The sequence below is a fragment of the Nicotiana tomentosiformis genome, chromosome 2 (assembly GCF_000390325.3).
Source record: "Nicotiana tomentosiformis chromosome 2, ASM39032v3, whole genome shotgun sequence".
In the NCBI taxonomy this organism is placed as follows: domain Eukaryota; kingdom Viridiplantae; phylum Streptophyta; class Magnoliopsida; order Solanales; family Solanaceae; genus Nicotiana; species Nicotiana tomentosiformis.
Genome location: NC_090813.1, coordinates 147,985,379 through 148,011,557, shown reverse-complemented (window position 1 = coordinate 148,011,557; position 26,179 = coordinate 147,985,379). Strand labels below are relative to the sequence as shown.

The 26,179-nt window shown below is 39.4% G+C and overlaps 1 protein-coding gene across 1 annotated transcript; it reads right to left on the bottom strand.

Annotated features, from left to right (window-relative positions):
• Positions 1–23,081: 23,081 nt before the first annotated feature.
• LOC104093319 (protein S40-5-like) lies at positions 23,082–23,687 on the bottom strand. The gene has a single exon (XM_009599050.4). It carries the CDS (start codon positions 23,685–23,687, stop codon positions 23,082–23,084), a length of 606 nt encoding a protein of 201 aa, XP_009597345.1.
• Positions 23,688–26,179: the final 2,492 nt, after the last annotated feature.

The following is a 26,179-nucleotide window of genomic DNA, read 5'->3' as shown; positions in this document are numbered from 1 at the left end:
AGGGCTATTTTCTGCTTTGAGCTCGAGAGACTGTCCTCGCTCAACTAAAAACCTAATGGTTACTTTACTTCGAGTTCGAGCAAGCACTCACTCGACCATAAAGCCTAAGGGTTGTTTTCTGTTTTGAGCTCGAGAGACCGTCCTTGCTCAACTAAAACCCTAAGGGTTACTTTACTTCTAGTTCGAGCAAGCACTCACTCGACCATAAAACCTAAGGGCTGTTTTCTACTTTTGAGAGTGAGAGATCGTCCTCGTTCAACTAAAAACCTAAGGATTACTTTACTTCGAGTTCTAGTAATCACTCACTCGACCATAAAGCCTATGGGCTATTTTCTGCTTTAATCTCGAGAGACCGTCCTCGCTCAACTAAAAACCTAAGGGTTAATTTACTTTGAGTTCGAATAAGCACTCACTTGACCATAAAGCCTAAGTGGCTGTTTTATGTTTTGAGCTCGAGAGACCGTCCTCGCTCAACTAAAAACCTAAGGGTTACTTTACTTCGAGTTCGAGCAAGCACTCACTCGACCATAAAGCCTAAGGGCTATTTTCTGCTTTGAGCTTGAGAGACCGTCTTCGCTCAACTAAAAACCTAAGGGTTACTTTACTTAGAGTTCGAACAAGCACTCACTCGACCATAAAGCCTAAGGGTTGTTTTATGCTTTGAGCTCGAGAGACCGTCCTCGCTCAAATAAAAAACCTAAGGGATACCTTACTTCGAGTTCGAGTAAGCACTCACTCGACCATAAAGTTTACGGGCTATACTAATTCGGTTCCAATCGAATTATTTAAACCTTGGATCTTGGAATACAACTTCACAAGGAAAAAAGGAAGAAAGTTTTATATATATGTCAAAAATCATTTACAAAGGCAGCATGGCCCGATCAAGTTTCTATACAAATTAACAAAATAGTCTTATAAGAAACACAAAAAATACTAAAGGACTTAGTATTCTCCTGGAGAAGCATCTTCGCCCTCGAGGCCTCCTTCACTTTCAGATCCGCTCATACTCCCGGTATCATCATTATCAGGAAAGGCCAACACTCCGGTCTCGGCATCAAGCTCCTTAGCTCTCTCGATCTCGGCCGTAAGATCGAAGTCACGAGCATGGATCTCCTCGAGAGTCTCCCTTCGAGACTGGCATTTAGCATGCTAGGCAACCCAGTTTGCTCGAGCCTGAGCAGCCTCAGTAACCTCCTTTGCTCGAACCTGAGCAGCTTCAGCATCGGACCAGTAAACGGCCACCATTGCATCAACATTGGCCATGGCTTTTTCGACCTCCGATTTGGCCGCTGAAAGTTTTGTGGCCAGTCTCTCTAGAACAGAAGTTGCTGAGCGCCGAGACTGGAACTCCTCGATTTCCTTGGCTTGCACCAAGGCTTTCTCTTTCAAGCTTCGGAGTTGGATCTCAGCCGAGGACAGTTGAGTTCGGGAAGCCTCCTTTTCTGAAGCAAGGCGGTCCATATTCTTTTTCCACTCTTCGGCCTCCGCCTTCACTGCGTCCACTTCAACATAAAGTTGCCTGATCACATCGAACTTTTGCTGGACCTGTGGAACCGAACTGTTAGCCATCACGCCTGAATCAGTATCATTAACTTTAAAGATTCTTTTTACCTGCTCGGACAAATCGACTTGTTCTTTTCGAGCTGCTTCTAGCTTAGCCCGAAGTCCTTTTGCTTTTCCTTCTTTCTGCTTATTGAGAAGCTTGAAGGCATATCTCTCCTCGGTAAGCTCTCGGATTTCGGCTTTGTACCGGCTCAGTTCCCTTCGAGATCGGAGAAACACCTCGTGATGAAGCACAGAGGCCTACAAAAATAGAAAGAAGGAATTACGCAAGGAAAGAAAAAAGCAAGTATGAAAATTGACAAATAGAAAATGAACTTACCTGATTCAGGGCCTGATGAGCTTCGTTGAAAAGACAAGAAACTCCCGCCTCACCCGAGCTCTTCTTTGGAGCCTCCGAGCCTTCGATTTTGCTCACAAAGAAAGGAAGCAGTATCACAATCTGAATTGACTCAAGTCCATTTTTGAAAAGAGGCAAGCTTATTCTAACCATTTATTCCACCTTATTCCTAATATTTTTCCATTTCATTTCATTATTTTCAAAGTAATAGGGACACCTATGACCGTTTGTATATTGTTGACTAGTGGCAAAATAGTTACAAAAAATAGTCAACCACCCATATTATCCACTAAGAAATTTGTTGAATAATGAACTTTTTATAAATGGGTCAAATATGGATAAAAACCATATTATCCATTTAGACGATGGATAACTAATGGATAACTAATGTGTTTAACTTTTACATTTGTAATACCTCAAATTGGGGATTCCTTAAGTTTGGGAGACTAGGAATTCTCCCAAAAGTGATTATATTCATGAAGCCATGGATAATATGGTTACCTATATTATTCGTCGGTTAACCCCTTTTTATCCGTGTTTACCCGTAAAATCGGATAATAATTGAATTTATACGTGGTTTTAAGGATACGTGATCTAACGTGATACAAAATAGGAAATTAGATTACAATTGAAATAAACAATAAAAAAATAAATGTAAACCGCACTAGTTGAACAATCTTAGCCTTGAAGATTAGTCATGCTCGAGTTGGAAATGCTTTTACTAATGCCGGAACGGAATAACAAGATAATGAAAACTAGAAATAACAATGTATTGCTTTGTGATGCGCATTACCGTATTTTTAATGAATTATCAGACCCCCTTTATATAGTAGAGGAGTCCTATTCTAGGTACATTTTTATAAAAGGTAAAAATGTCTTGATTTGCTGATTAACGGTTCCTTGATGATACCTGCCGAGATTCTTGCCATAATATACGTCCGGTCGCGGATATTTCGGTCTTTTGTTAGTTATCCTTGAGCTTGTTCGAGGCTAAGGTCGACATCGGACTCAATTTTCCTCGTATGCAGGTTTTCCGACCTCGGGTTCTAGCTCGATTAAAATCGAGGTCGATCTTTAGTCTGTAGTCGCCATGTTTTGAACCTAATCTATCAAGTTGAAGTCGAGCTTGACTTTGACCGAATACAGATAGTCCCCTCGCTTTTCGAAGAATAATCGACAAGAAACGATATGAGCCTCCGATATCTCCCCTCGGTGTTCCTTGTCAGAAACAACAAATTGAACGAAACGTCTCGTGAGTCACATCTTTATGGCATTAAATGCTCGTTAGCCATTGGTCGGCCACTTACGGTTTTGAACCGTCATTTGGAAACTATAAATATCCCCTTCTTCATTCATTCAAACTTTTTACATCCAAATCTTCTCTACTCTCGTTTCGTAGAAATTTCAATACTTTTCCAGTATTAAATCTTTGGCTATTCTGAAATATTTTCACAAGAACTTCAGATTTATTTTTACCATCAAACTTAATCTTTAAATTTCCTCTCTTTCCTTCACCTATCAAATAAATGGCGAAGACTTCAAAGTCCGTTCCCCAAAAAGAAACTCCCTCTGCCCCGTGACCGGATGTAGAGGAAAATGTTTCATCTACTGCTATTGAGGAACCGACACCAGAACCTCCTCTGAAGCTGTTCATTCCTACGGGGTGCCCAATCGGTGCCGATTTCAAGGTCGAGAAAACTTCCTCGATACCGGTTCGATGTGAACAGATCTCGAGATATATATGCTCGGTCACCGACAGCTTCCTCTCCAAGGTCAAGGAAGACTGCAACTGGGCTGATAAGTACGTGGTGGTTCCTTTGCCCGAGGAAGCGATTACTACCCATGTGGAGGGTTTTTAAGTGTTTACACTTATCCCTTCACATTGGGTACCTTGGATCCGGTCATCATCGCCTTCTGTAAAAGGTACGAGGTGACCCTCGGTCAAATTCACCCCTCTTTCTAGAGGATAGAAATTTTCCTCCGCTTCTTTGTAAACAAAATCGAAGGGTGTCTTTTCACTATCGATTATCTCAAACGTTTGTACAGTCCCCGACTCTATCGAGGGGGACTAATAAAACTTGCCCGTCAGGCTAGTAAGGCTTCATTCTCGAGCATCAACGAGGATCAGGACCGAGGTTGGTTAGGTCGATTTGTTCGAGTGAAGACCTCGAATTAAATCCTGGCTGATGATATGCCATTTCCCGAGAAATGGAACATGAAATGTAAGTATAACCTTGTCTTCAAGATTTCATTTATCGCTTTTTCTTTTTCTTCCCTTCTCACTGATATTTCGTGGTGGTGCAGTTGTCGCTCGGATGCCGGATGCAATTCCTCAACTCAAGGAGTGGGTCGAGGGCATCGTGTCCCAGAAACCATATTCCAAGCGTGCATGGCACGAACTTTCAAAGGGCCGGTGGGAGGCCCGTTCTCACGGTAAGATTTCGCTCTCGACTGAACAACACTTATTTTTCCTCCGTGCAGCCGAGCCTTTACTTCATTTTATTTTCTTTGTAGGTCTTCCCAAGGACGTTGCAATAAGGCCCCCATATGGTGATGAAGATATCCTCCCCAAACCATCTACTTCGAGGCAGGATAAAAAGAAGAAAATAAAACGGGCTCTGAATTCTCCGAGCTACGAGAAGAAAAAATCGAGGAGGAGGCTGGTGCGCAAATCCAATGAAAGTACCAGATCTCTCTGATTCGCCTTAGAGTGATAGATCTCTCTGAGTCGCCTTCGTTTACCGACTCTATGATCAACGAGGCCCAAACGCTAAAAGGTCACCTCGGCGAAGGGCCCCAAGGGGTAGCAGACTTTAACAACTTCTTTGATGGCTTAGATTCTACCGCCTCGGAGGACGTCTGACGAGCTAAAAACACAACACAAAATTATGCTCGCTAGTCGAATATAGTATAGAAAATATCGTATCCATGGGGATTGGATTTAAACAGTGTTCTCGTAGCTTCTAGTTTTAATTGCTATCCAGGATGATCATCAATTTAGAGTTGTGTGATTTAAAACTAAAATTTACTAAAAGTCTAAACTATTGGCTAATGACAATCGCAACAAGAGTAAGCAAGAAGATATCAAAGGGAGAAAATTGGGGTTGATTGGATAGATGTAAGATACTTGTTTGGGAATTAACTCTAGTTACTTCACTTCTATGGTTCAAGTGAGTCTCTCGAATTCACTCTATTATGTTAAAACATTCAGTAGAAACTCCTCTCTCGATTAAGTCTCAACCTTACGATATTGACTAAGTTAAGCTTCGTAACGATATGCAAGAATTCGTAGTGGATTGATTCTTAGGAGAACCTCTTTCGATTATCCTCCTAACTAGGTCTAAACATTAATTAAACTAGCCTCTTTCGATTACTAACAAGAATTAATGAATTCAACCAATAAGATAATGCAAAACATCACAAATTATGCCTCCTTCGATTACATAAACAAGTGAATATATATGCAACAATAAAAACACCCAAAATGCTTCAATGCATAAAACTAGAGTTAATATCCACAAACAATTCTCAAAACACCAAATCCATCAATCACTAAGGAAATATTACTCCATGGATATTGAGAAATTCATCACAATTAAGTTTAGGTCAAAGGAAAACATAAAACATCCAAACCCCTATCTTGAGTGAGGATGAATGGTGAAATACTTTTGCTCTTGCTTCTCCCTCTTCTCCTTAGCTTCCTTAGGTCTAAATTATGCCAAAAGTCCTCAAAATACCATTTTTCTATGTATATATACCAATTAGGGTTGGGCCCAAACAATTACACCTTCTCCTACGTGAAAAATGACACTTTTACGGAGTTGGACGTGCGCGGCCGCGCACTTGGTCGCGCACTTTTCACACTGTTCTGCCGCATATGCGCGGTCAATGTGTGGCCGTGCACTTGCCGTGCACTTTTCACCCTATTCTGTTGGGAATTTGAAAACTGTAAAACATGAAAGTTGTTTCCCTTTGAATTATCTTTCCAACAAGATATTGTGGAGCCCAAACGGAGTTCCGAGCAAAAGGTTATGTGCATTTTACTAGACACTGCGCAATAAGCCTGTTCAATTCTTTGTTCGTTCTTAACTATCATCTGTTGATCCCCGAACACGATCCCGGCTTAATTCCTTGGGCTTTTACTCAAACTTCAAAGCTCCAAATCACTTGAATTCATTCCATAACATCTACATAGCTCGGAATCACTCCTACAAGGCATAAAACACACAATTAGTGCAAAACACTAGCGATTAAAGCTCAAACTCAACTAAAGTGTAGTAAATTGGAATGTAATAATCGACTAAAACATGAGATTATAGCATACCATCAACACCCCACACTTAAAACATTGCTCGTCCTCGAGCAATCAAACCACACTTTATTAGACACAACCTTACTAAGCAACTCTCCTAACTCATCACACCAAGAATATTTAAAATAGACTAAGTACAATAGTGTAACATATTCACCTCAAGATTTGACTCACAAGTACCACGCATTATTCACAACTCACTCACTTACTCTAACATAGAGGACATTGACATTACCTTTCCTTCATGAATCATGTGCCCTCACACAATAATAGAGAGTAGTTCCACACACAATAAAAATTAAGAACAATCAGGAACTTAAGATAGAAAGAATTCACTCTCTCAGAAACAACATTCATATGCCACAAAATATGAACCATAGGCTTGTCCGTAGTGTACTACTCTACTAATTGAGCTCATTCAGTCAAGGATCAACTAGGACTTTTAGCTGGTTCTAATGTAGGATACGGGACGGGTAGGATACATTTAGATATAAGAGTGACTATATCTCCCTAAACACTTTAATACATACATTTCATTGTTCAAACCCCACACTTATGTCAAACCATACTCCACCTTGACATCAACATGCATTAACTCCCCAAATTATTTAAGCACCATTACATCAAGAGTTACCACTTATCAATGAATCTTGTTCCCAATAATACAACTATTTTTTTTTTTTTTCAATTCAAGTGGCTCTTATTTTTTTTCAATTCATTACACCTTTCTCCTTATTTCAATAGTTCCACTCAAAAGCCAAACTAACCACCCCAGGCTTCAACTTTTACAAAGTTCATAATAATTTCAAGTACTCACGAGAGGTAATTGGTTCAAATAGATAATCAATTCAAACAAAAGGGTAAGGCTTGTAATGTGGTTACCAAAGAAACAGGATTATAGGCTCAAAGGGGTTAACTAAGATACATAACAATTATGTGGGTACAACACATATATCTGGCTCAACAAAGAAACGTCTATATCACTTCCAAGACTGACTAAACTACTATTTCGCTTTGCAAACACACGGGGCAAGTTTTAGACATCAAATGCAATGCACAGAATCATACAAACCTCACACACACATGGCACATAACTCCTTCAAGATTGGATTATCAAGACACTCTAGTCAAAGCAGTTAAGCAAGGTTAAGATCATGCAGTTTAAGGTACTTTTACAAGAGTCAAAAACTGAGCCTAAGCGTCACAACTAAAGCACTTACTATTCTCAGGTCATAATAAAGTTAAGAGATATTGCTTCCATTTCAAATCACAGCACAAGATTTCCTACACCTACCAAAAATAAAAACTAACTACACCAGGTTCAAACAAAACCCTTGAAAAAGAACCGCGGCAGAAAAACAACCAAGGGGGAATTAATACATTAACTACAAAAGAAAATCTTTTTGTCTTTTTCTTTCGACTTAATTCCCTCAAGAAACCCGTAAAATGATATCCATCGTCGGGAAAAATCCGACTTATTTTTGTATCTCTAACTACTAAAATTAACAAAAACTAAAATACATATACATACAACATATAAATATCCTCCTACCCCACACTTTAAGTTGTGGCATGTCCCCATGACACACAATTAAAAAGCATAAGGTAAAGGAAACTTTCCTGAATTTTCTTCTTTTCCGAGAACTTATGAACTCTACCCCTAATTCTGAATTTATTTCTCGTTTTCGCTCCTTGGAATTCTTTATGGAGATCATTAAGCCCAATTCTTCTAAGAATACTTGCAAGACCCGCTCTTTTCTTTCTTTCTTGTCCTCATCTTGAGCGATGAATTGCTTATTTATGATGATCCTTAACTTATTTCTGCATTCTTTCACAGGATCAATCCATACATATTCCTGTAAATCTCCAAAAATAAAATTCACATGACCAAGATTCGAATAAGAAAACAAAGAAGAAAGGTCAAGTGAATATTCCTCTGGTATATCCAAGACTATTTGTTTCTCATTCTCTTCTACTAGATGTTGCAGATGTGGAAAGGTGGATGGGGGTTTGAACTCTTCTTCCGTTGCTTCACACTCAACCACAACCTTATTTTTGATCATCTCAGTTGAATCAGAGTCATCTTGAACAGTGAAAAGCTCTCTCTGTGGATGCTCATCCTCTTGGGTAGGCTCATTCTCACAGGGTATCTCCTCCAAATATTCACCATCACAACGCAATGAGCTTCCTGACAGTGTACTTACCAATTGCCTCACTTGCGTTATTAGGGTGTTAATGGCTTCATCATCTTATGTAAGTCTCTCTACTGACTTATTTATGAAACATAAGCTCTTCCAAACTATCATTCTCCCCTTGAGGTGGTTGTCTCATTTCACTTACATTCAAGTTATAATAAGGGTATTCATACCAACCAGAGTCAAGATTGTGCCCATATGAATCCTCATATATGTACGGACTAGAAACAAAGTGAGACTATTTAAAATACGAACCATAGGAGGAATACATACCTGCTTGACAGTCAACCCATAGATGATTTCCACCGCATTTAAAACACATAGCAGACCGCTGATAATATTCAACTGCAAACTCTTTAACCGTTTTCTTAGGCTGGTTGTACTCTATCTTCAGAGCATTTAGAGTTCAATATCTACAGTATCTTCTCCAACTTTTTAGGTACTGCAAAACAAATCTTGAAAAAAAGTTAGCTAATAAAGAAAATAAAATAGAAAAAAAAAAGAGAAAGGAAAAACTAAAACCTAATTCCTAAATTAGCACTACAAACTATTTTAAACATTGTTGATTGCCAATCCCCGGCAACGTCGCTAAAATTTGACGAGCTAAAAATACAACACAAAATTATGCTCGCTAGTCGAATATAGTATAAAAAATATTGTATCCACGGGGATTGGATTTAAATAGTGTTTTCATAGCTTCTAGTTTTAATTGCTATCCAAGATGATCAACAATTTAGAGTTGTGTGATTTAAAACTAAAATTTACTAAAAGTCTAATCTATTGGCTAATGACAATCGCAACAAGAGTAAGCAAGAAGATATCAAAGGGAGAAAATAGGGGTTGATTGGATAGGTGTAAGATACTTATCTGGTAATTAACTCTAGTTACTTCACTTCTATGGTTCAAGTGAGTCTCTCGAATTCACTCTATTATGTTCAAACATTCAGTAAAAACTCCTCTCTCGATTAAGTCTCAACCTTACGATATGAACTAAGTTAAGTTTGGTAAAGATATGCAAGAATTCGTGTGGATTGATCCTTAGGAGAACCTCTTTCGATTATCCTCCTAACTAGGTCTAAACTTAATTCAACTAGCCTTTTTCGATTAGTAACAAGAATCAATGAATTCAACCAATTAGATAATGCAAAACATCACAAATTATGTCTCTTTCGATTACATAAACAAGTGAATATATATGCAATAATAAAAATACCCAAAACGCTTCAATGAATAAAACTAGAGTTAATATCCACAAACAACTCTCAAAACACAAAATCCATCCATCCCTAAGGAAGATTTACTCCATGGATACGGAGAAATTCATCACAATTAAGTTTAGGTCAAAGAAAAATATAAAACATCCAAACCCTTATCTTGAGTGAAGATGACTGGTGAAATCCTTGTGTTCTTGCTTCTCCCTCTTCTCCTTAGCTTCCTTAGGTCTAAATTATGTCAAAAGTCCTCAAAACACCATTTTTCTATGTATATATACCAAGTAGGGTTGGGCCCAAACAAATACACCTTCTCCTACGTGAAAAAGGACACATTTTCGGAGTTGGACGTGCACGGCCGCGCACCTGAAAATGTGCTCGCGCACTTTTCACACTGTTATGCCCCATATGCGTGGTCAGTGCACGGCCGCGCACTTGCCGTGCCCACTCCACCATGTTCTGTTGGGAATTTGAAAAGCCCTAAAACATGAAAGTTGTATAACTTTGAAATATCTTTCCAACAAGATATTGTGGAGTCCAAACGGAATTCCGAGCGAAGGGTTATGTGCATTTTTCTAGACACTGCGCAATATGCATGCTCAATTCTTCGTTCGTTCTTAACTATCATCCGTTGATCCCCGTACACGATTTCGGCTTAATTCCTTGGGCTTTTACTCAGATTTCAAAGCTCCAAATCACTTGAATTCATTTCATAATATCTAAGTAGCTCGGAATCACTCCTACAAGGCATAAAATACATAATTAGTGCAAAACACTAGCGATTAAAGCTCAAACTCAACTAAAGTACAGTAAATTGGAATATAATAATCGACTAAAACATGAGATTATAGCCTACCATCAACGTCACCGGGTTGGGCGACTTACCGGTACCAAATAAGAGACCGTTTTCGGGAGCCAGCGGGCCTTCTACAAGTCCGAGACTAGTAAACCGGTTTCCAACTCCGAGTGCAGATCCTGACCGAAAACGATCGATTATCATGTCCATTCCGGAGGATGCTCGGATTCTCTCTGCCCTTGTAGGGGTTTCCAGTTCTCTTTGGTGCCTGGTGACCGAAGAGGATAATGCTAAGATGGACGAGGTGGAAGCGCCTTGCCTTTTCAATGAAGCACAACACGCGTTAAATCGGGTAATTTTGAACGCCTCGTTATTACGTACTTAGGTTAATTTGCAAACAATCGTAACTCTTTTCTTTGTGCTTGTAGTCCTCGGTGCTTCATTACGAGACTATTCTCTTATATCAAGAAGATTTAAACCATCATGAGGTTGAGATTCGAGAGCTCACTGAGAAAAGGGATGCTTACAAGCTTCTCAGTGAGAAACTCCAGGCCGAGCTAGAAGCGGTTCGGAAGAAGCATGTTGACCTGGTCGAGCAGGTAAGAAGAGTATTTGAAGTTAGTGACGACGAGTCAGACACAATGACTAATGGTCTGAACCCGTAGGTTCAAAGGAAACTTGACCAGATCGAGCAGCTCGAGGCGGAGGTGGACACGGTGAAAGCTGAGGCTGAAGAATGGAAAAGAAACATGGAACGCTTGGCTTCGAAAAAGGAGACTTTCCGGGCACAATTGGCTTTGGCTGAGGTCTAGCTCTGGGCTGCAAAGGAAAAGGCCTTGGTATAGGCCAAAAAGGTCGAGGAGCTCTAGTCTCAGTTGAGCTCGGCGATCTCCGGTCAAGAAAATCTGGCCAAGGAGCTTGAGGCGGCCAAGTCAGAGATCGCCGTGGTCAAGGCCGAGGCCGTTGAGAAGGTGGCCCAGCATAAGGCCGATGGCGAAACGGCTCAGGACCAAGTGAGAAATATGGTGGAGCATACGAAATGGCAATCTCGAAGGGAGGCCCTCGAGGGAGTTCATGCCCAGAGTTTTGACTTGTTGGCTGAAATTGAGAATTCCAAGGTATTCGAAGCCAAGGCCATGAAGCTGGCTTATCCCGAGGAGGAGGATTCCGAGGGGTTTGAAGATTCAGGTGAGTCCGAAGGTGGTGGAGACCCCGAAGGTGATGATGTGGCTCCTGGAAAAGATTAGGCGGCTTCTGTTCTGCTTTGTTGTTTTTCTTCTTTGCATTTTGTACTTTTGTCAAGACTTGTTGTGCCTTTGTAAAGATTATATATATAATACAAGTTTTTCAATAATTATTTGAGTTTTTCCTTTCTCTTTACGTTTTTCAAAGATTGAAATGCCTTGGCACTAAATAGTTAGGTCATGTTCGAGGTTTTGAACAAGCATTGCCTTTGATTATTCTTAAGGCGATGCAGGAATTTTCGGTATGACCAGAAATTTTCCCAAAGCACTTATAATTCCTCAGATTATAATTTTGCCAAAGGTACCTTTTATTACGGGCTTCGGACATCTCCGAGACTTTTTTAATATAATCGTAGTCTTTTCGAATTCGGACAATGCCAAATAAGCTTTGCGCCCTCGGGTTTTGTTATCCCGGAATGGCCGTGGCCTTTTAATTTGGGCAGTGCCAAATAAGCTTTGTGCCCTCGGGTTTTGTTATCCTGGAATGGCCATAACCTTTTAGTTCGAGCAATTCCAAATAAGCTTATTCCCCCGAGGTTTGATAACTCGGACCGCCCGAGTTTGTTTTCGGGCGGCAGTCCCCGAGTGAGAGTGATTGTTCAAACTCAGATTAAGGTGGCCCTTGGGCTCGATACCTTTAGGGATCATATGTAGAAAATTCTTCTAGAAATGTAAGAAAAAGTTTAAAGGATAGGATGTTTATGCGCAAGGAAGAGACTTCTTTTCATTTTTATGCATAATAGTTACACACGTATACAGGCTTTGTGCCAGGGTCCGAGCAGTCTATGTGGGCATGGTTCATTTGACCGTTTGGCCCTTACAATGAATTCTATCGATCAAGACCCTTCAATCTTGAAGTCTCTTTCCATGCTAAAATCGATATCCGAGGGTAATTTCCTCCCAGTATTCGGGGTTGATCGAAGAGAGGCCTTGAATGCTGTTGTGATCATCATCACTGGCTCGTAGCCGGTCTTCAACTCTAAGTTAGCACGATTTACTGGTTGCCTCGTTAAAAACCTTGCCGGAAAACCCATTTGGGACAAAACCGGTTCAAGGGAAAAAGAGTGCAACGCGTGCTTTCAGACCTAAAATCTCGTATCATCCCTTATTGGTTACCTGCAAGCGTTAGTTTAAAATGTAAATAAAAGAAAGAATGGGATAGTACCTTAGCAGTAATATCACTTCAAGTGAGTTATATTCCAGTTGTTCGGTAGTTATTCGTCTTTCATTGTTTCGAGTTTGTAGGATCCTTTTTCGGTGATCTCGATAATTTGGTATGGTCCTTCCCAGTTTGGCCCCAATTTTCCTTCGTTTGGGTTTCGGGTGCTCAGTGTGACCTTCCTTAGTACCAAGTCCCCAGTATTGAAGTGTCAAAGGTTGGCCCTTCAATTGTAATACCTTTTGATCCGCTGTTTTTGGGCGGCCAATCGGACAAGGGCGGCTTCGCACCTTTCATCTAATAGCTCCAGACCTGTACCCATAGCCTCGTCATTTGATTCCTTTGTTGTATATAGGAATCTGATACTTGGTTCTCTGACTTCGACCAGAATCAGGGCTTCGGCGCCATAAACTAAAGAAAATGGGGTAGCCCCGATACTGGACTTCGAGGTCGTAATGTATGCCCATAGGACTTCGGATAGTATTTCCTTCCATCTTCCTTTGGCATCGGTTAACCTCTTTTTAAGGGTTTTGAAGTATGGTTTTGTTGGTAGATTCGACTTGTCCATTCCTACTAGGGTAGTAGGGTGTTGATAAGATCCTTTTGATCTTGTGGTCTTCAAGGAATTTGGTTACTTTGCTTCCGATGAATTGTTTCCCATTGTCGCATACAATCTCGGACGGCATTCTGAATCGGCATATTACGTGGTCCCAAATGAAATCGATGACTTTCTTCTCCCTGACCTTATCGTATGCCTGGGCTTCCATCTATGTAAAAAAATAGTCAGTCATAAATAATATAAATTGAGACTTACCGGGTGCCCATGGAAGAGGGCCAACGATGTCAATTCCCCACTTCATGAACGGCCATGATGATAAAACCGAATGCAGCAGCTCCCCAGGTTGATGAATCATCGGAGCATGTCTTTGGCATTCATCACATTTTTGAACGAACTCCTTTGTGTCTTTTTCCATGTCGATCCAGTAGTAATCGATAATCACTATTTTTCGAACAAGCGAATCGGCGCCCGAATGATTTCCACAGGTACCTTCATGGATTTCCCTCAGAACATACTCAGTATCCCCCGGTCCTAGACATATTGCAAGTGGGCCATCGAATGTTCTTCTGAACAGGGTTCCATATTCGGACATGCTAAATCGGGCTGCCTTTGTACGTAGGGCCCTCGATTCTTTTGGATCCGAGGGCAATTTTCTGGTCCGAGAGAATCTTATAATACGAGGGCTAGTGACTGGTCAAGTCATTAAACTTAGTCATTTTGATCAACATGGATGCAAGTGGATTCCACGTACTTATTCCTCTAGTCCCAAGTTAGTCTCGTCGAGTTAATCTCGGCATGGCCTTCTTCCACCACCAATCTCATAAGCTATACGACTTATCCCGAGTTGAACTCGTCGTCTTCGACTGAGACCCCAAGTTAGCGAGGGCATCAGCCTCGCTGTTTTGATCCCGAGGTACATGTTGTAGAGTCCATTCTTTGAACCGATGTAATGTCACATGTAATTTGTCCAAGTATCCTTGCATTCGCTCTTCTGTGACCTCGAATGTTCCATTTACTTGGTTTACCACGAGGAGGGAGTCGCAATTGGCTTCGATCACCTCTGTCCCTAAGCTTTTGTCTAGTTCAAGGCCTGTAATCATGGACTCATATTTGGCCTCGTTGTTAGTCAATTTTGCAGTCTTAATAGATTGTCTAATTATATTACCTGTTGGTGGCTTTAGTACGATGCCAAGTCCGGACCCTTTTGCGTTTGAGGCGCCATCCATAAAGAGGGCCCAGATTACTGAGGAAGTTCCTGAGTTAATCAATAGCTCTCTTTCGACCTCGGGTATTAGGGCCGGCGTAATGTCGGCCACAAATTCTGCCAAAATTTGAGACTTGATGGCAGTCCGAGGTCGGTACTCAATATCGTACCCACTTATTTCTACGGCCCACTTAGCCAACCGTCCCGAGAGTTCGGGCTTATGCATAATATTTCTCAACGGGTAAGTAGTTACGACACAAATTGGGTGACACTGGAAATACGGTTTTAGCTTCATAGAGGCGCTTAGAAAAGCGAGCGCCAGTTTTTCTAGGTAAGGGTACCTAGTTTCGGCCTCACCTAAGGTTCTGCTAACATAGTAAATTGGAAATTGCGTATCTTACTCTTCTAGAACTAGGACTCCACTTACCACTATCTCCGAGACCACCAAGTACAAGTACAATTATTCATCTGTCTTTGGTGTGTGAAACAGTAGTGGGCTTGATTCAATAGTGCGAAGAATCGGTGACTCTTGTCCGATGACCTCGAAATAAATAGCCCCAGGGTGGCTATGCGCCCGATTAACCTTTGCACGGCCTTCACGTTGTCCACGACCATGATATCTTCGATGGCTTTGATCTTATCATGATTGATCTCGATTCCCCGATTGGATACCATGAATCCGAGGAACTTACCCGACCCAACTCCAAACGCACATTTTTCCGGGTTCAGCTTCATATTGTATCGCTTCAGTATGCTGAAGGTTTCCTGCAAATGTTTTAAATGGTCCTCTACTCACAGGGACTTAACTAACATGTCGCCAATGTAAACTTCCATTGATTTTCCTATTTGTTCCTTGAACATCCAATTTACTAGGCGTTGGTATGTGGCACCGGCATATTTAATCCAAATGGTATTATGTTATAACAGTATGTGTCGTATTTAGCGATGAAGGAAATTTTTTCCTGATCACCCGGGTCCATCCCTATTTGGTTATACCCAGAATAGGCGTCGAGAAAACTGAGGATCTCGTGTCCGGCTGTGGCATCGATCATACGCTCGATGTTGGGCAAAGGAAATGAGTCTTTGGGATATGCCTTGTTCAAATCTTTGTAGTCTACACACATTCTTAGTTTATTCCCTTTTTTAGGGACTACCACTACATTTGCTAACCAATCCGCATATTTAACCTCCCAAATAGACCCTATTTTAAGAAGTTTAGATACCTCGTCCTTGATGAAAGCATGCTTGATCTCAGACTGGGGTCTCCTCTTCTGTTTGACCGGGTGAAACTTCGGGTCCAGGCTTAGCTTGTGAGTGGTTATCTCCGGCAGGATCCCTGTCATGTCAAAGTGGTACCAAGTAAAACAATCTTCGTTAGTTATAAGAAATTGAATGAGTTTTTCCCTGAGCTCGGAGCTTAACCCCGTGCCCAGGTATACCTTTCGATCGGGCAAGCGTTCTCGCAATATGACTTGTTCCAGCTCTTCGACCGTCAATTTGTGGCATCGGAATCATCGGGGGCTATAAAAGATCTGGGAACCCCATAATCATCATTCTCGAATTGCTTTTGTTTGTCCGAATCTACTGAAGATGGTATCGGTGATTGCTATTTGGTCCCATTTTTGACTATCTGGTTCGGATCCTTCGGTGTTGAGATTGCATACGCCGGTATCACCTCCTCGACCGCGAACATTTCCTATACAGTCGGTTGTTCACCATAGACAGTTTTGACTCCGCCAGGTGTTGGGAATTTCAGTGCCTGGTGTAGTGTCGAGGGCACCGCCCTCATGTTGTCGGATCCATGGCCTCCCGAATAAAGCATTATACCTCATGTCCCCTTCGATCACATAAAATTTGGTCTCCTTGATGATCCCGACGGTATTTACCGGTAACGTTATTTCGCCCTTAGTAGTCTCACATGCTATGTTGAATCCGTTTAGAACTCGAACTGCAGGCACGATTTGGTCTTGTAGACCGAGTTGCTCCATGACCCTTGATCGAATGATATTGGCTGAGCTACCTGGATCAATTAATACACGTTCAACCCGAATTTTATTTACGAGTACAGATATTACTAGTGCATCATTATGGGGTTGTACGATTCCTTTCGCATCCTCATCGCTAAAAGATAAAGTTCCTTTCGGTATGTAGTCTCAAGTTCGTTTCTCCCTAGTGATGGATACTTTGGTGCGTTTCAACATCGGCCCCTGTGGGATATCAACCCCACCGATGATCATATTAATGACGTGCTGAGGTTCTTCTTGTTTTGGCTATTTGTTAGAATCTATGTTCCTGAAATGATTCTTGGCTTGGTTGCTCAAGAATTCTCGAAAGTGTCCATGGTTGAATGGTCGGGCTACTTCCTCCCTCAGCTGTCGACAATCCTCCATTCTGTGACCGTGAGTGCCATGATATTTTCATATCTAGTGAGGATACCTTTGGATTGGATAGGATTGTAGAGGTCGGGGCCATTTGGTATCTTTGATGAGCCCGATAGCTGATACAATGGCGGCAGCATCGACATTAAATTTGTATTCCGACAGCCTCGGCGCTTCTTTCGGCCCGATGGGTCTGTCGAAGCTGTTTTTGGTCATGATTTCCCGGTTGCTTTGTCCTCGGTCATTTCTTATTTCGTTTCTTATGTCATTCCGCCCGGACTCACTGCTTCTCCGATCTCTATTATATGGCTGATACCGATCCCTGTTTGGTCTCGATTCATGATCGAAGTCTCTCTTGATTCTGTCGAGGGTTCTGACAGGATAAACAGACCCCGAGGGCCCCCCAAGTGGATTGTCTTGATATCGGTTATACACATCGGCCCACGTAACGGTAAGTATTCTATCAGGTTCTGCTTCAGCTGCTGTGAAGCCACCGAGCTTTGAATATTGAGTCCCTAAGTGAAAGCTTGAACAGTCCAATCATCAGCGACCGGTGGCAGATTCATTCGTTCCATTTGAAACCGGGACACGAACTCTCTAAGCAACTTGTTTTCCTTCTGTTTGACTTTGAAAATGTCAGATTTCCTGGTCTCGACCTTGATGGCATCAGCGTGTGCTTTTACGAAAGAGTCTGCAAGCATAGCAAATGAGTCAATAGAATTAGGAGGCAATTTGTGATACCATATCATAGCTCCCTTTGACAAGGTCTCTCCAAATTGTTTCAGCAGAATGAACTCGATTTCATCGTCCTCCAAATCGCTCCCTTTGATGGCATATGTATAAGAGGTCACATGCTCATTTGGGTCGGTCGTTCTGTTATATTTAGGTATCTCGGGCATATGAAATTTCTTGAGTATCAGCTTCAAAGACGCGCTCGGAGAAAAAGGTTTTTGCACGAACTTCCTGGAATCCAGGCCTTTCAATATTGGAGGCGCTCCTGGGATTTGGTCTACCCTGGAGTTGTAGGTCTCCACCGTTTTGTCATTAGCTTCGGTTTTCTTTTCCCAAGATTCTACCTATTTCGTCAGCTCCTCGAGCATCGTTATGATCTCGAGGTTAGCCCCCGATTCGAGTTTATTTGTCCTTTTTATCACCGGTTCATCCCTGTGGGTGACTTCCCGAGGCGGATCGGGCTCAACCCCGCTTAGTGCACGGCCCTGGTTCTCCAACTGAGCTATCGCCGCCTATTGAACTTGCATCATTTCGAAGATCACTCATAGACTGATCCCGTCTCCTTCAATGTTTTGTGTGTGTCGAGTTACCGATCGGGCTCCACCACGAACGCTATTTTCAGGGTCGGTAGCAAGTTTGTGTTGATAGCCACATGTGAATTGACGTCGATCGGATCTACGATCGGAATTCCAACGGGATCAGCATGTGGTACCTCATTATCGGTCGCTATGTTGTTGTTTTCATTTTGATGACCGGACTCGTTGTCAACATATAGGGGTGCTGATTGAGAGTTTGATATTTTGTGCTTTAGCCTGGAATCAAAGATACTTCAAAGAGCAAGTGTAAAGTAGTATGTGTTATGAAGATTCGTATCAAATAACCACTATTATCCTTAGCCCCACGGTGGACGCCAAACTATTTACCCATAAAATCGGATAACAATTGAGTTTGTACGTAATTTTAAGGATACGTGATCTAACTTGATACAAAATAGGAAATTAGATTACAATTAAAATAAACAATGAAAAAATAAATGCAAACCGCACAAGTCGAACAATCTTAGCTTTGAAGATTAGTCACGCTCGAGTTGGAAATGCTTTTACTGATGTCGGAACGGAATAACAAGATAATGAAAACTAGAAATAATAATGTATTGCTTTGTGATGCGCGTTACCGTATTTTTAATGAATTATCAGACCCCCTTTATATAGTAGAGGAGTCCTATTCTAGGTACATTTCTATAAAAGGTAAAAAAATCTCTTGAATTGCTGATTACCGGTTCCTTGCTGATACGTGCCGAGATTCTCGCCGTAATATCCGTCCGGTCGCGGATATTTCGGTCTTCTATTAGTTATCCTCGAGCTCGTTCGAGGCTAAGGTCGACACCGGACTCAATTTTCCTCGAAGGCAGATTTTCCGACCTCAGGTTCTAGCTCGGTGAAACTCGAGGTCGATCTTTAGTCCGTGGTCGCCATGTTTCGAACCTAATCTACCAAGTTGAAGTCTAGCTCGACTTTGACCGTATACAATCCGTATTAAATATGTGTCAGGTCGGATAATTTTTCCGTTTTTTTATTACCCGTTTTCGACCCGTTACATATCTGATCCGACCCGCTTGTTTGGCACCCCTATTGTAGACTACATCTTGTATAATTTTGGTAAATACGTGAAATAATAATTACGTTTCAGTTCCAAATAAATTGGAATTGAGTAATTGGTACGTAAGTTAGTTATAGAAAAAACGTGCTTTTTCCTTAGTAGTTGTTCTGGCTTCGCCAATGCACTTACATGTAATTGTGAACTGTCTTCGGATATTTACTTAGGCAATTCGAGATTTTTCATTCTTTAATTATGAGTTAAGTATGACTAAAGTCTCCTCTCAAGTAAGATCAATCTGGCCAAAAGATATTCACTCTTACCAAGACCTTTTACCCATAGTTACCGCTCCATCTTCAACAAAGAACAGAATGACTTTTCTCGGATGAAAGCTTTTTACCTTTTCCAATTGTACATTTTCGTTAGGCAAAAAAAAAAAAAAAAAAAAAGGAAAGGACATTTCTATTTTGATGATGATCGACCTCCTTCCTATTATGCCAATACTAGTACCATTCCACCTATCATCTTCCCTAGAAAGATGGAGTAATTCCTTTACAAACTTTAGGCTTTGGATTTAGGATCTCACCTATCATTTGTCTCTAATACTCCCGTTTCATTATGTTAACGGATTCGGACTATAAGGTCCAAAATTAATTTGAAAAAGATTATTAAGTGAAAATTATACGAAAACTAGAAAACTACTACTAGTATAAATTAGCATAGTTGATAATTCATAATAATTAAAAAGAATTTAAGAAAATTATTGTGAATGAAAAATTGTTTGATTGTCCAATAGCATAACCTTCTAATAAAATGGGACAAGAAGAAGTATTATTTCCCTGACTTCACTAATTGTTGTTATCTTCGATTCAGGTTCATTAGTCATTACTCATTCCACTTGGCTCTGAATCTTGAACAAAATCTCAGTTAAAGCTTTGGATATGGTTGATTGACTAGGTTAAGCACTAGTTTTTTGTTTGTTTGTTTTTTTTTTGTAAAATTTAAGCCTCAAATTATAAAGGAATTTCATATGAATTCTAGGCTGTGTTTGGTACGAAGGAAAATATTTTCCGGAAAATGTTTTCCAATTTTTTCGTGTTTGGTTGGCCTAAATGTTTTGAAAAATATTTTTCTCATGAACTCATTTTTCTCCAATTGGAGAAAAATATTTTCCCTATCAAGAGAATGGGAAAATATTTTCCAAATCTCCTTCTCAACCTTCTCCACCCTATTTCCCATCCCCACCAACCCCCACACCCCCACACCCCACCCCCACCCAACCCCATCCTAAATAAAAATATTATTAATAGTACTTTCTATTCATGTTATACATAGATTCTTTTTTCATTTCAACAAATGAGTATTTTTTTTTATGATATAAAAAAGTATTTTTTTTATTTTAACAAAAAAAATACTTTCTTTTTATTTAGAAAAAGTATTTTTTTCTCATTTCAACAAAAAAAGTATTTGCTTTTTATGATGTAAAAAAAGAGTATTTTTTTTCATTTCAACAAAATGAGTATTTTCTTTTCATGATGTAGAAAAAGTATTTTCTTTTATTGCAATAAAATAGGTACTTTATTTTCATATTGTAGAAAGAGTACTTTCTTTTTCAACCAAAAAAGAGTATTTTCTTTTTAGTTATGGAGTACAAAGTTCAACGTTATTTTTGCGTAAAAAAGTAAAGTAGCACATTAATTCCTTTGGGTTTGTGTGAATTTTTAGAGACTTGGGAGGGGAAGGGGATGAGGAGAGTAGCATAAAAAATATTTTCCTAAAAAAATATTTTCTATTCTCTAACCTCTAGAAAATATTTTTCGAAAAATATTTTTCACTCACCAACCAAACAAGGAAAAATAAGTGATAAAACCACTTATTTTCCATGAAAATATTTTCCTATGGAAAACATTTCCTTCCTACCAAACACACCCCTAGTCTTAATTAAATTTACTTGACTTTAAAGTGGCTGATATGTTCCTCTTTAGTAAAACATCGATCAAATAGACACATTGGTGCGTCTCATTAAACGCATCCTATTTAGTAATAAGGTCTATGTATACTTCAATTATTGCACTTGGGGATGTACATGGACCGGGTTTGTTCATTTTTTATCAAAATCAAATTAAACCAACTATATCAGTTTGGATTGGTTCGATTTTGTCTGGGTTTTCGGGTTTTTTGTTATATGAATATTATTTCATTGTTACTTTGTTAAATTTTTGATAAGTAAAGTATATGTTTAGTAAAAATTAAAAATATTGACAAATATATGATCTATTAAAATATTCTTATGAAAGAATTTTCTAGTAACACATGGTAGTTATTTTTTAGTCGTCTGACAATAATATTACGTTGATGTATACTTTCAAGGTTAGCCGAATTTAATAATTATTTATGAATATGGAAGAACAAAGAGATTGAACATTTCACTGACACTTGATAAGAAAGTGATCATACAATCCATTATTTAAAGTTAACAAATATGGAGCACTTCATATTTAACTAAATATTATATCCCATAATAGAATCACAAATATTTTTAGATATTTTTAAAAGAAAATTCTATAAAACATCTTAAAATATATATATATATATATATATATATATATATATATATATATATATATATATATATATATATATATATATATTATGTTGGTTTGATTCAGATTTTTTTACTCAATACCAAATCTAATCGAGTTTTTTAATCGATTTGGTTTGACTTTTCGGATTAATTCGATTTTTCAGTTCTGTTTGTACGTCCCTAATTGCATTGTCCCACACACCTTGTCCTCTTATAGTGGGATTAATTGAAAATGGCCCATTAAGTAGCTCCATTATATTATAGAGTAAAAGATTGATGCTGCCATAACACTAGCTTACAATTTCCAGATAGAAGGAAGTTTAAATTAATTTTCTTCAAAATGAATTAGGATTAATTAATTTTCCTCAAAATGAAATTGGACTCATATCATAAATAGAAGACTAGTTAAGCCATTTGATAATGACATCCTAATAATATATCATACGTCATACGTTATTTTAGCTTTTCTATAGGAGTTATTAAAAGACATTTGACAAGTGATGGCTGATCAATCAATTTCATAATTAGCTATGCTCTCTTTTTTTTCTATTCTTTTTCTTTTCTAATTTTTTAGGGGTGGATGGGCCTATGAATGATGATAAAAAGGTAAAAGAAAGAGGGCTTTTGATATATTGAAATCATGTACTACTACATAATATTAAGTTACAATTATCAAATTGTAATTCCAATTCCAAGCAACTATATGTCTCGTAATTTAAAACTTTTGAAACTGTTGTTCTTTATTTCTTTTACTAGAGCATTATGATTGTCCAGAAACCAAAATGCAGGTGGAATCATTACGTTGGAGTCATTGGCAGGGGCAGAAGAGTTTAGGAACCGAACCCACTAGTTTTGGTTAATATATGGAGTACAAATTATTAATTTAAAATTAGTAAATTAAAGGCACTAGACTCTAAATTTGGGTCCGCCTCTTAATTCATCAACTTCATCCAAATTCCAAACACTGTTCTATTAACAGATCATAAAAGAGGTTAAAAGCACTAAAAATGGGGAACACAGAATTATACTTGGGCTCAGTCACAGCCTGGTTGACTCACTGAGCCTATCTATATTCATTCGGCCTGAATCATTGCCAAAGAACAAAAAAAATTACACTAGCAAATTAAACAACTGTATCAACATTTGCCTCTAACCCTGCCAATAATTACTGAACCGTTCAATTTGAACAAATAATTAATTAATCATTTGGGTTAGCCGTTGAATCCAGTCTGACTCCAAACTGCATTTCTGACTCGGCTCATGTCTCGACCCTTCAGTGTCCGGCCCACACCTTCAAATACCGAGTTAGTAGTTGATTTTCGGGACCGACCGTGCCCACGAGCCAAGTATTCATGTGGCGGAACGATCTCCAACTCATGATCATCGACACCATCGTCCGAGTCGTGGAATGACTCGACCGAGTCGACCCGATATATCTTGGACCAATCAGGGACATTCACTGGAGCTGAGAATGCCATGTGGCGTTCACTTGGGGATTGCGCTGCCATGCTGTCTTGTCCACGAAACTGGTGTAGGATCCGAGATGGCGCCGTTTTACCTGAATCATCAAACGCCAATGACAAGCCTCCAGCTTGGCGGCAGCTCCTAAAACTACTGAAGCTTCCGTTACTCTCTGCGGTGGCGCGTGCCTCCCAATCGCTCCTAGAGCCATTCACCAAATGATCATCGCCCGTTGACCAGACATCATCTTCTCCCAACTCCGAGGTTTCGTTGACTGTTTCGTTTCCATGATTGTAACTATAGCTTCCTAAATACCTTTCACTCATACTGGCGGTCAGTTTTCGACCTTTTGTCATTTTAATTTCACCTCTATATCTAATTATAGATACTTTACTTTCCGGTAATTGTGAAAAAACAATACTCCTATGTTATGTATATATAATAGTATATGCTTTCTTTGAATAAATCAGGGCACCGGAATCTTGATTTTCCGGCGACCCCAGAAAAAGATACATAATAGAAAATTGTTGTCTCTGTTTATATGATGTAATGTAATATATATAATAATATATCTCTGAGGGAAAGCAGTAAAGTGTAGACTCAGCTTCAAAGGCTGGTGATGTGTGTGTACATATATATATATAAGCTGTGATGGCGAGAGGATGGGAGTTAATTTGAATTTCATGTGAATTTGGAGTCCATTTTGTCATCATTTCATAAATGTTACTATGGTCGTATGGCGAGCATGTGGTGAGAATAGAAGACGAGCACGAAACTGTAAAATCAAGTGAAAAAAAATAAGGAAAGGAAAAGGAAAAGCCAATTTGGCAGAGGTGATGACGATGGATTTACACAGAAAAAAGGGGGAGATAGCATGACAGGTGTCAATTACTCGACGGACAACGTCTTGTCAGATTGGATTAATAATACTATTTGAATTTTATATATCCACTAGCATAATAGATTGATTGTTAGACAATCAGCACAATTTAATATGCTATGGAGGACTACTTATATGATCTTTTAGCTTATTGATTTTATTAATTAAAGATAGTTTCTCTTTTTAATTATTTTTAAAGCGGTTTGATAACATAACATTCATCTATGTCTTCAATTTTTAAAGTTTGAATTTTACTACTCCATTAGAGGAGGACTTAAATAAGGCATTAGCAACTATATTTTAATTCACGTTAGATTGAGTGATATATTAAACATGTTAACAATATTACTTCTACATGTACAGGTTCAGCTCTAAAAATTTTACTTGTAAATTTCTAAGTATTAGTTAGGAAATTCTAAGAAAATTCTCCAAGGCTTCATCAATATTTCCCTTTATAGTAATTTACCACACCTATATATAATTTTTAAACATTACACTCATCTCCAGTTCAATTTTTTGTTTCATTGTAAATTCTTTTACAGCTATTTGCAATGTTAAATCTTATTCAATATTTTCACGTGTGATCTGAGAACACTACTAAAAAACTATCAAAAAGCGTCCAAAGCATATCGATCGACATTGGTCGGAAAGAAATACCGACTGATATCGGTCGGAAACAAAGTAAAATGGTCGAAAAAATCAAATAAAAAATTATAAATAAGAATATCGACTGCAATCGGTTGGTTAATGTGGTCCCACAAAAAAGAAAGTTTGCTTTATCTGACACAGTTAAAATTTTTGACCGACTTCGACCGGAAAAAGGGTCAATCTTTGACCAATGTCTGGTCAGACTTGCATACTATCTACAAAAGAAATGATTAATTAAAATAATTATAGAATACCGACCGATGCCGGTCGAAAATTTTAATTTATTTTTTTTCGCCCTACGTCAATTATTTATTTGATAATAAAAAATTATTTATCATATAATTATAAAAATACCGACCGATATCGGTCGGATATACTAATTTATTTTTTTCGCCCTGCGTCAATTATTTTTTTTGATAATAAAAAATTACTTTTAAAATAATTATAAAAATACCGACCGAAATCTGTTGGTATTAGTTGTCCAAATGATAATATATTATTGTTACACACACATACACCATGTGCACTCGGCGTATGTTGACGTCGAAACCAGTCTCATAACCCAGTTCTCGAGGTGGGGAACAACACCCGGCATCCAAGCAACGACTGCATCGAGAAAAACACTGATAAGAAAGGATAAAGAAGTAAAAACAACGAACAGAAATTAAATATGGAATCATACTTACGCTTCATATTTCACTTCTCAGGAAATGGCATGCTCTCAGCCGAGATTAGGTCCGTGGTCTTCACCCGAACGAACCGGCCCATCCAGCCCCGATCTTTATCTTCATCTATACTCGAGATGAGCGTCTTGACGGCCCGACGTTGAAGCTTTATTAGCCCACCTCGATAGAGTCGAGGGCTATATAATCTTATAAGGTGGTCAAAGGCGAAAGCAAGCCCGTCGATTTTGCTCACGAAGAAACGGATCAGTATCACGATCCTCCAGAAAGAGGGGTAAATTTGACCAAGGGTCACCTGGTATTTCTTGCAGAAGTATACGATGATCGGATCGAGGGGACCCAGCGTGAAAGGATAAGTGTAAACACTCAGAAAACCTTCCACGTGGGTGGTGATCACTTCTTCTGGTGCCGGTATCACAACCTCTTTGTTTCCCCAGTTGCAATCTTTTTTCACCTCGTCGAGGAGGCTTTTGGGTATCGAGCATATATATCTCGATATCGGCTTGCATCGACCAGGAACCGATGAGATTTTCTCGATCCTAAAGTCGGAATCTATGACACACCCCCGTGAATAAGTTCTTCAGGGCGTGGCTCCACCACTGGTGTCTCGCCGGCCGGCCGAGATGAGAAAGCAGTT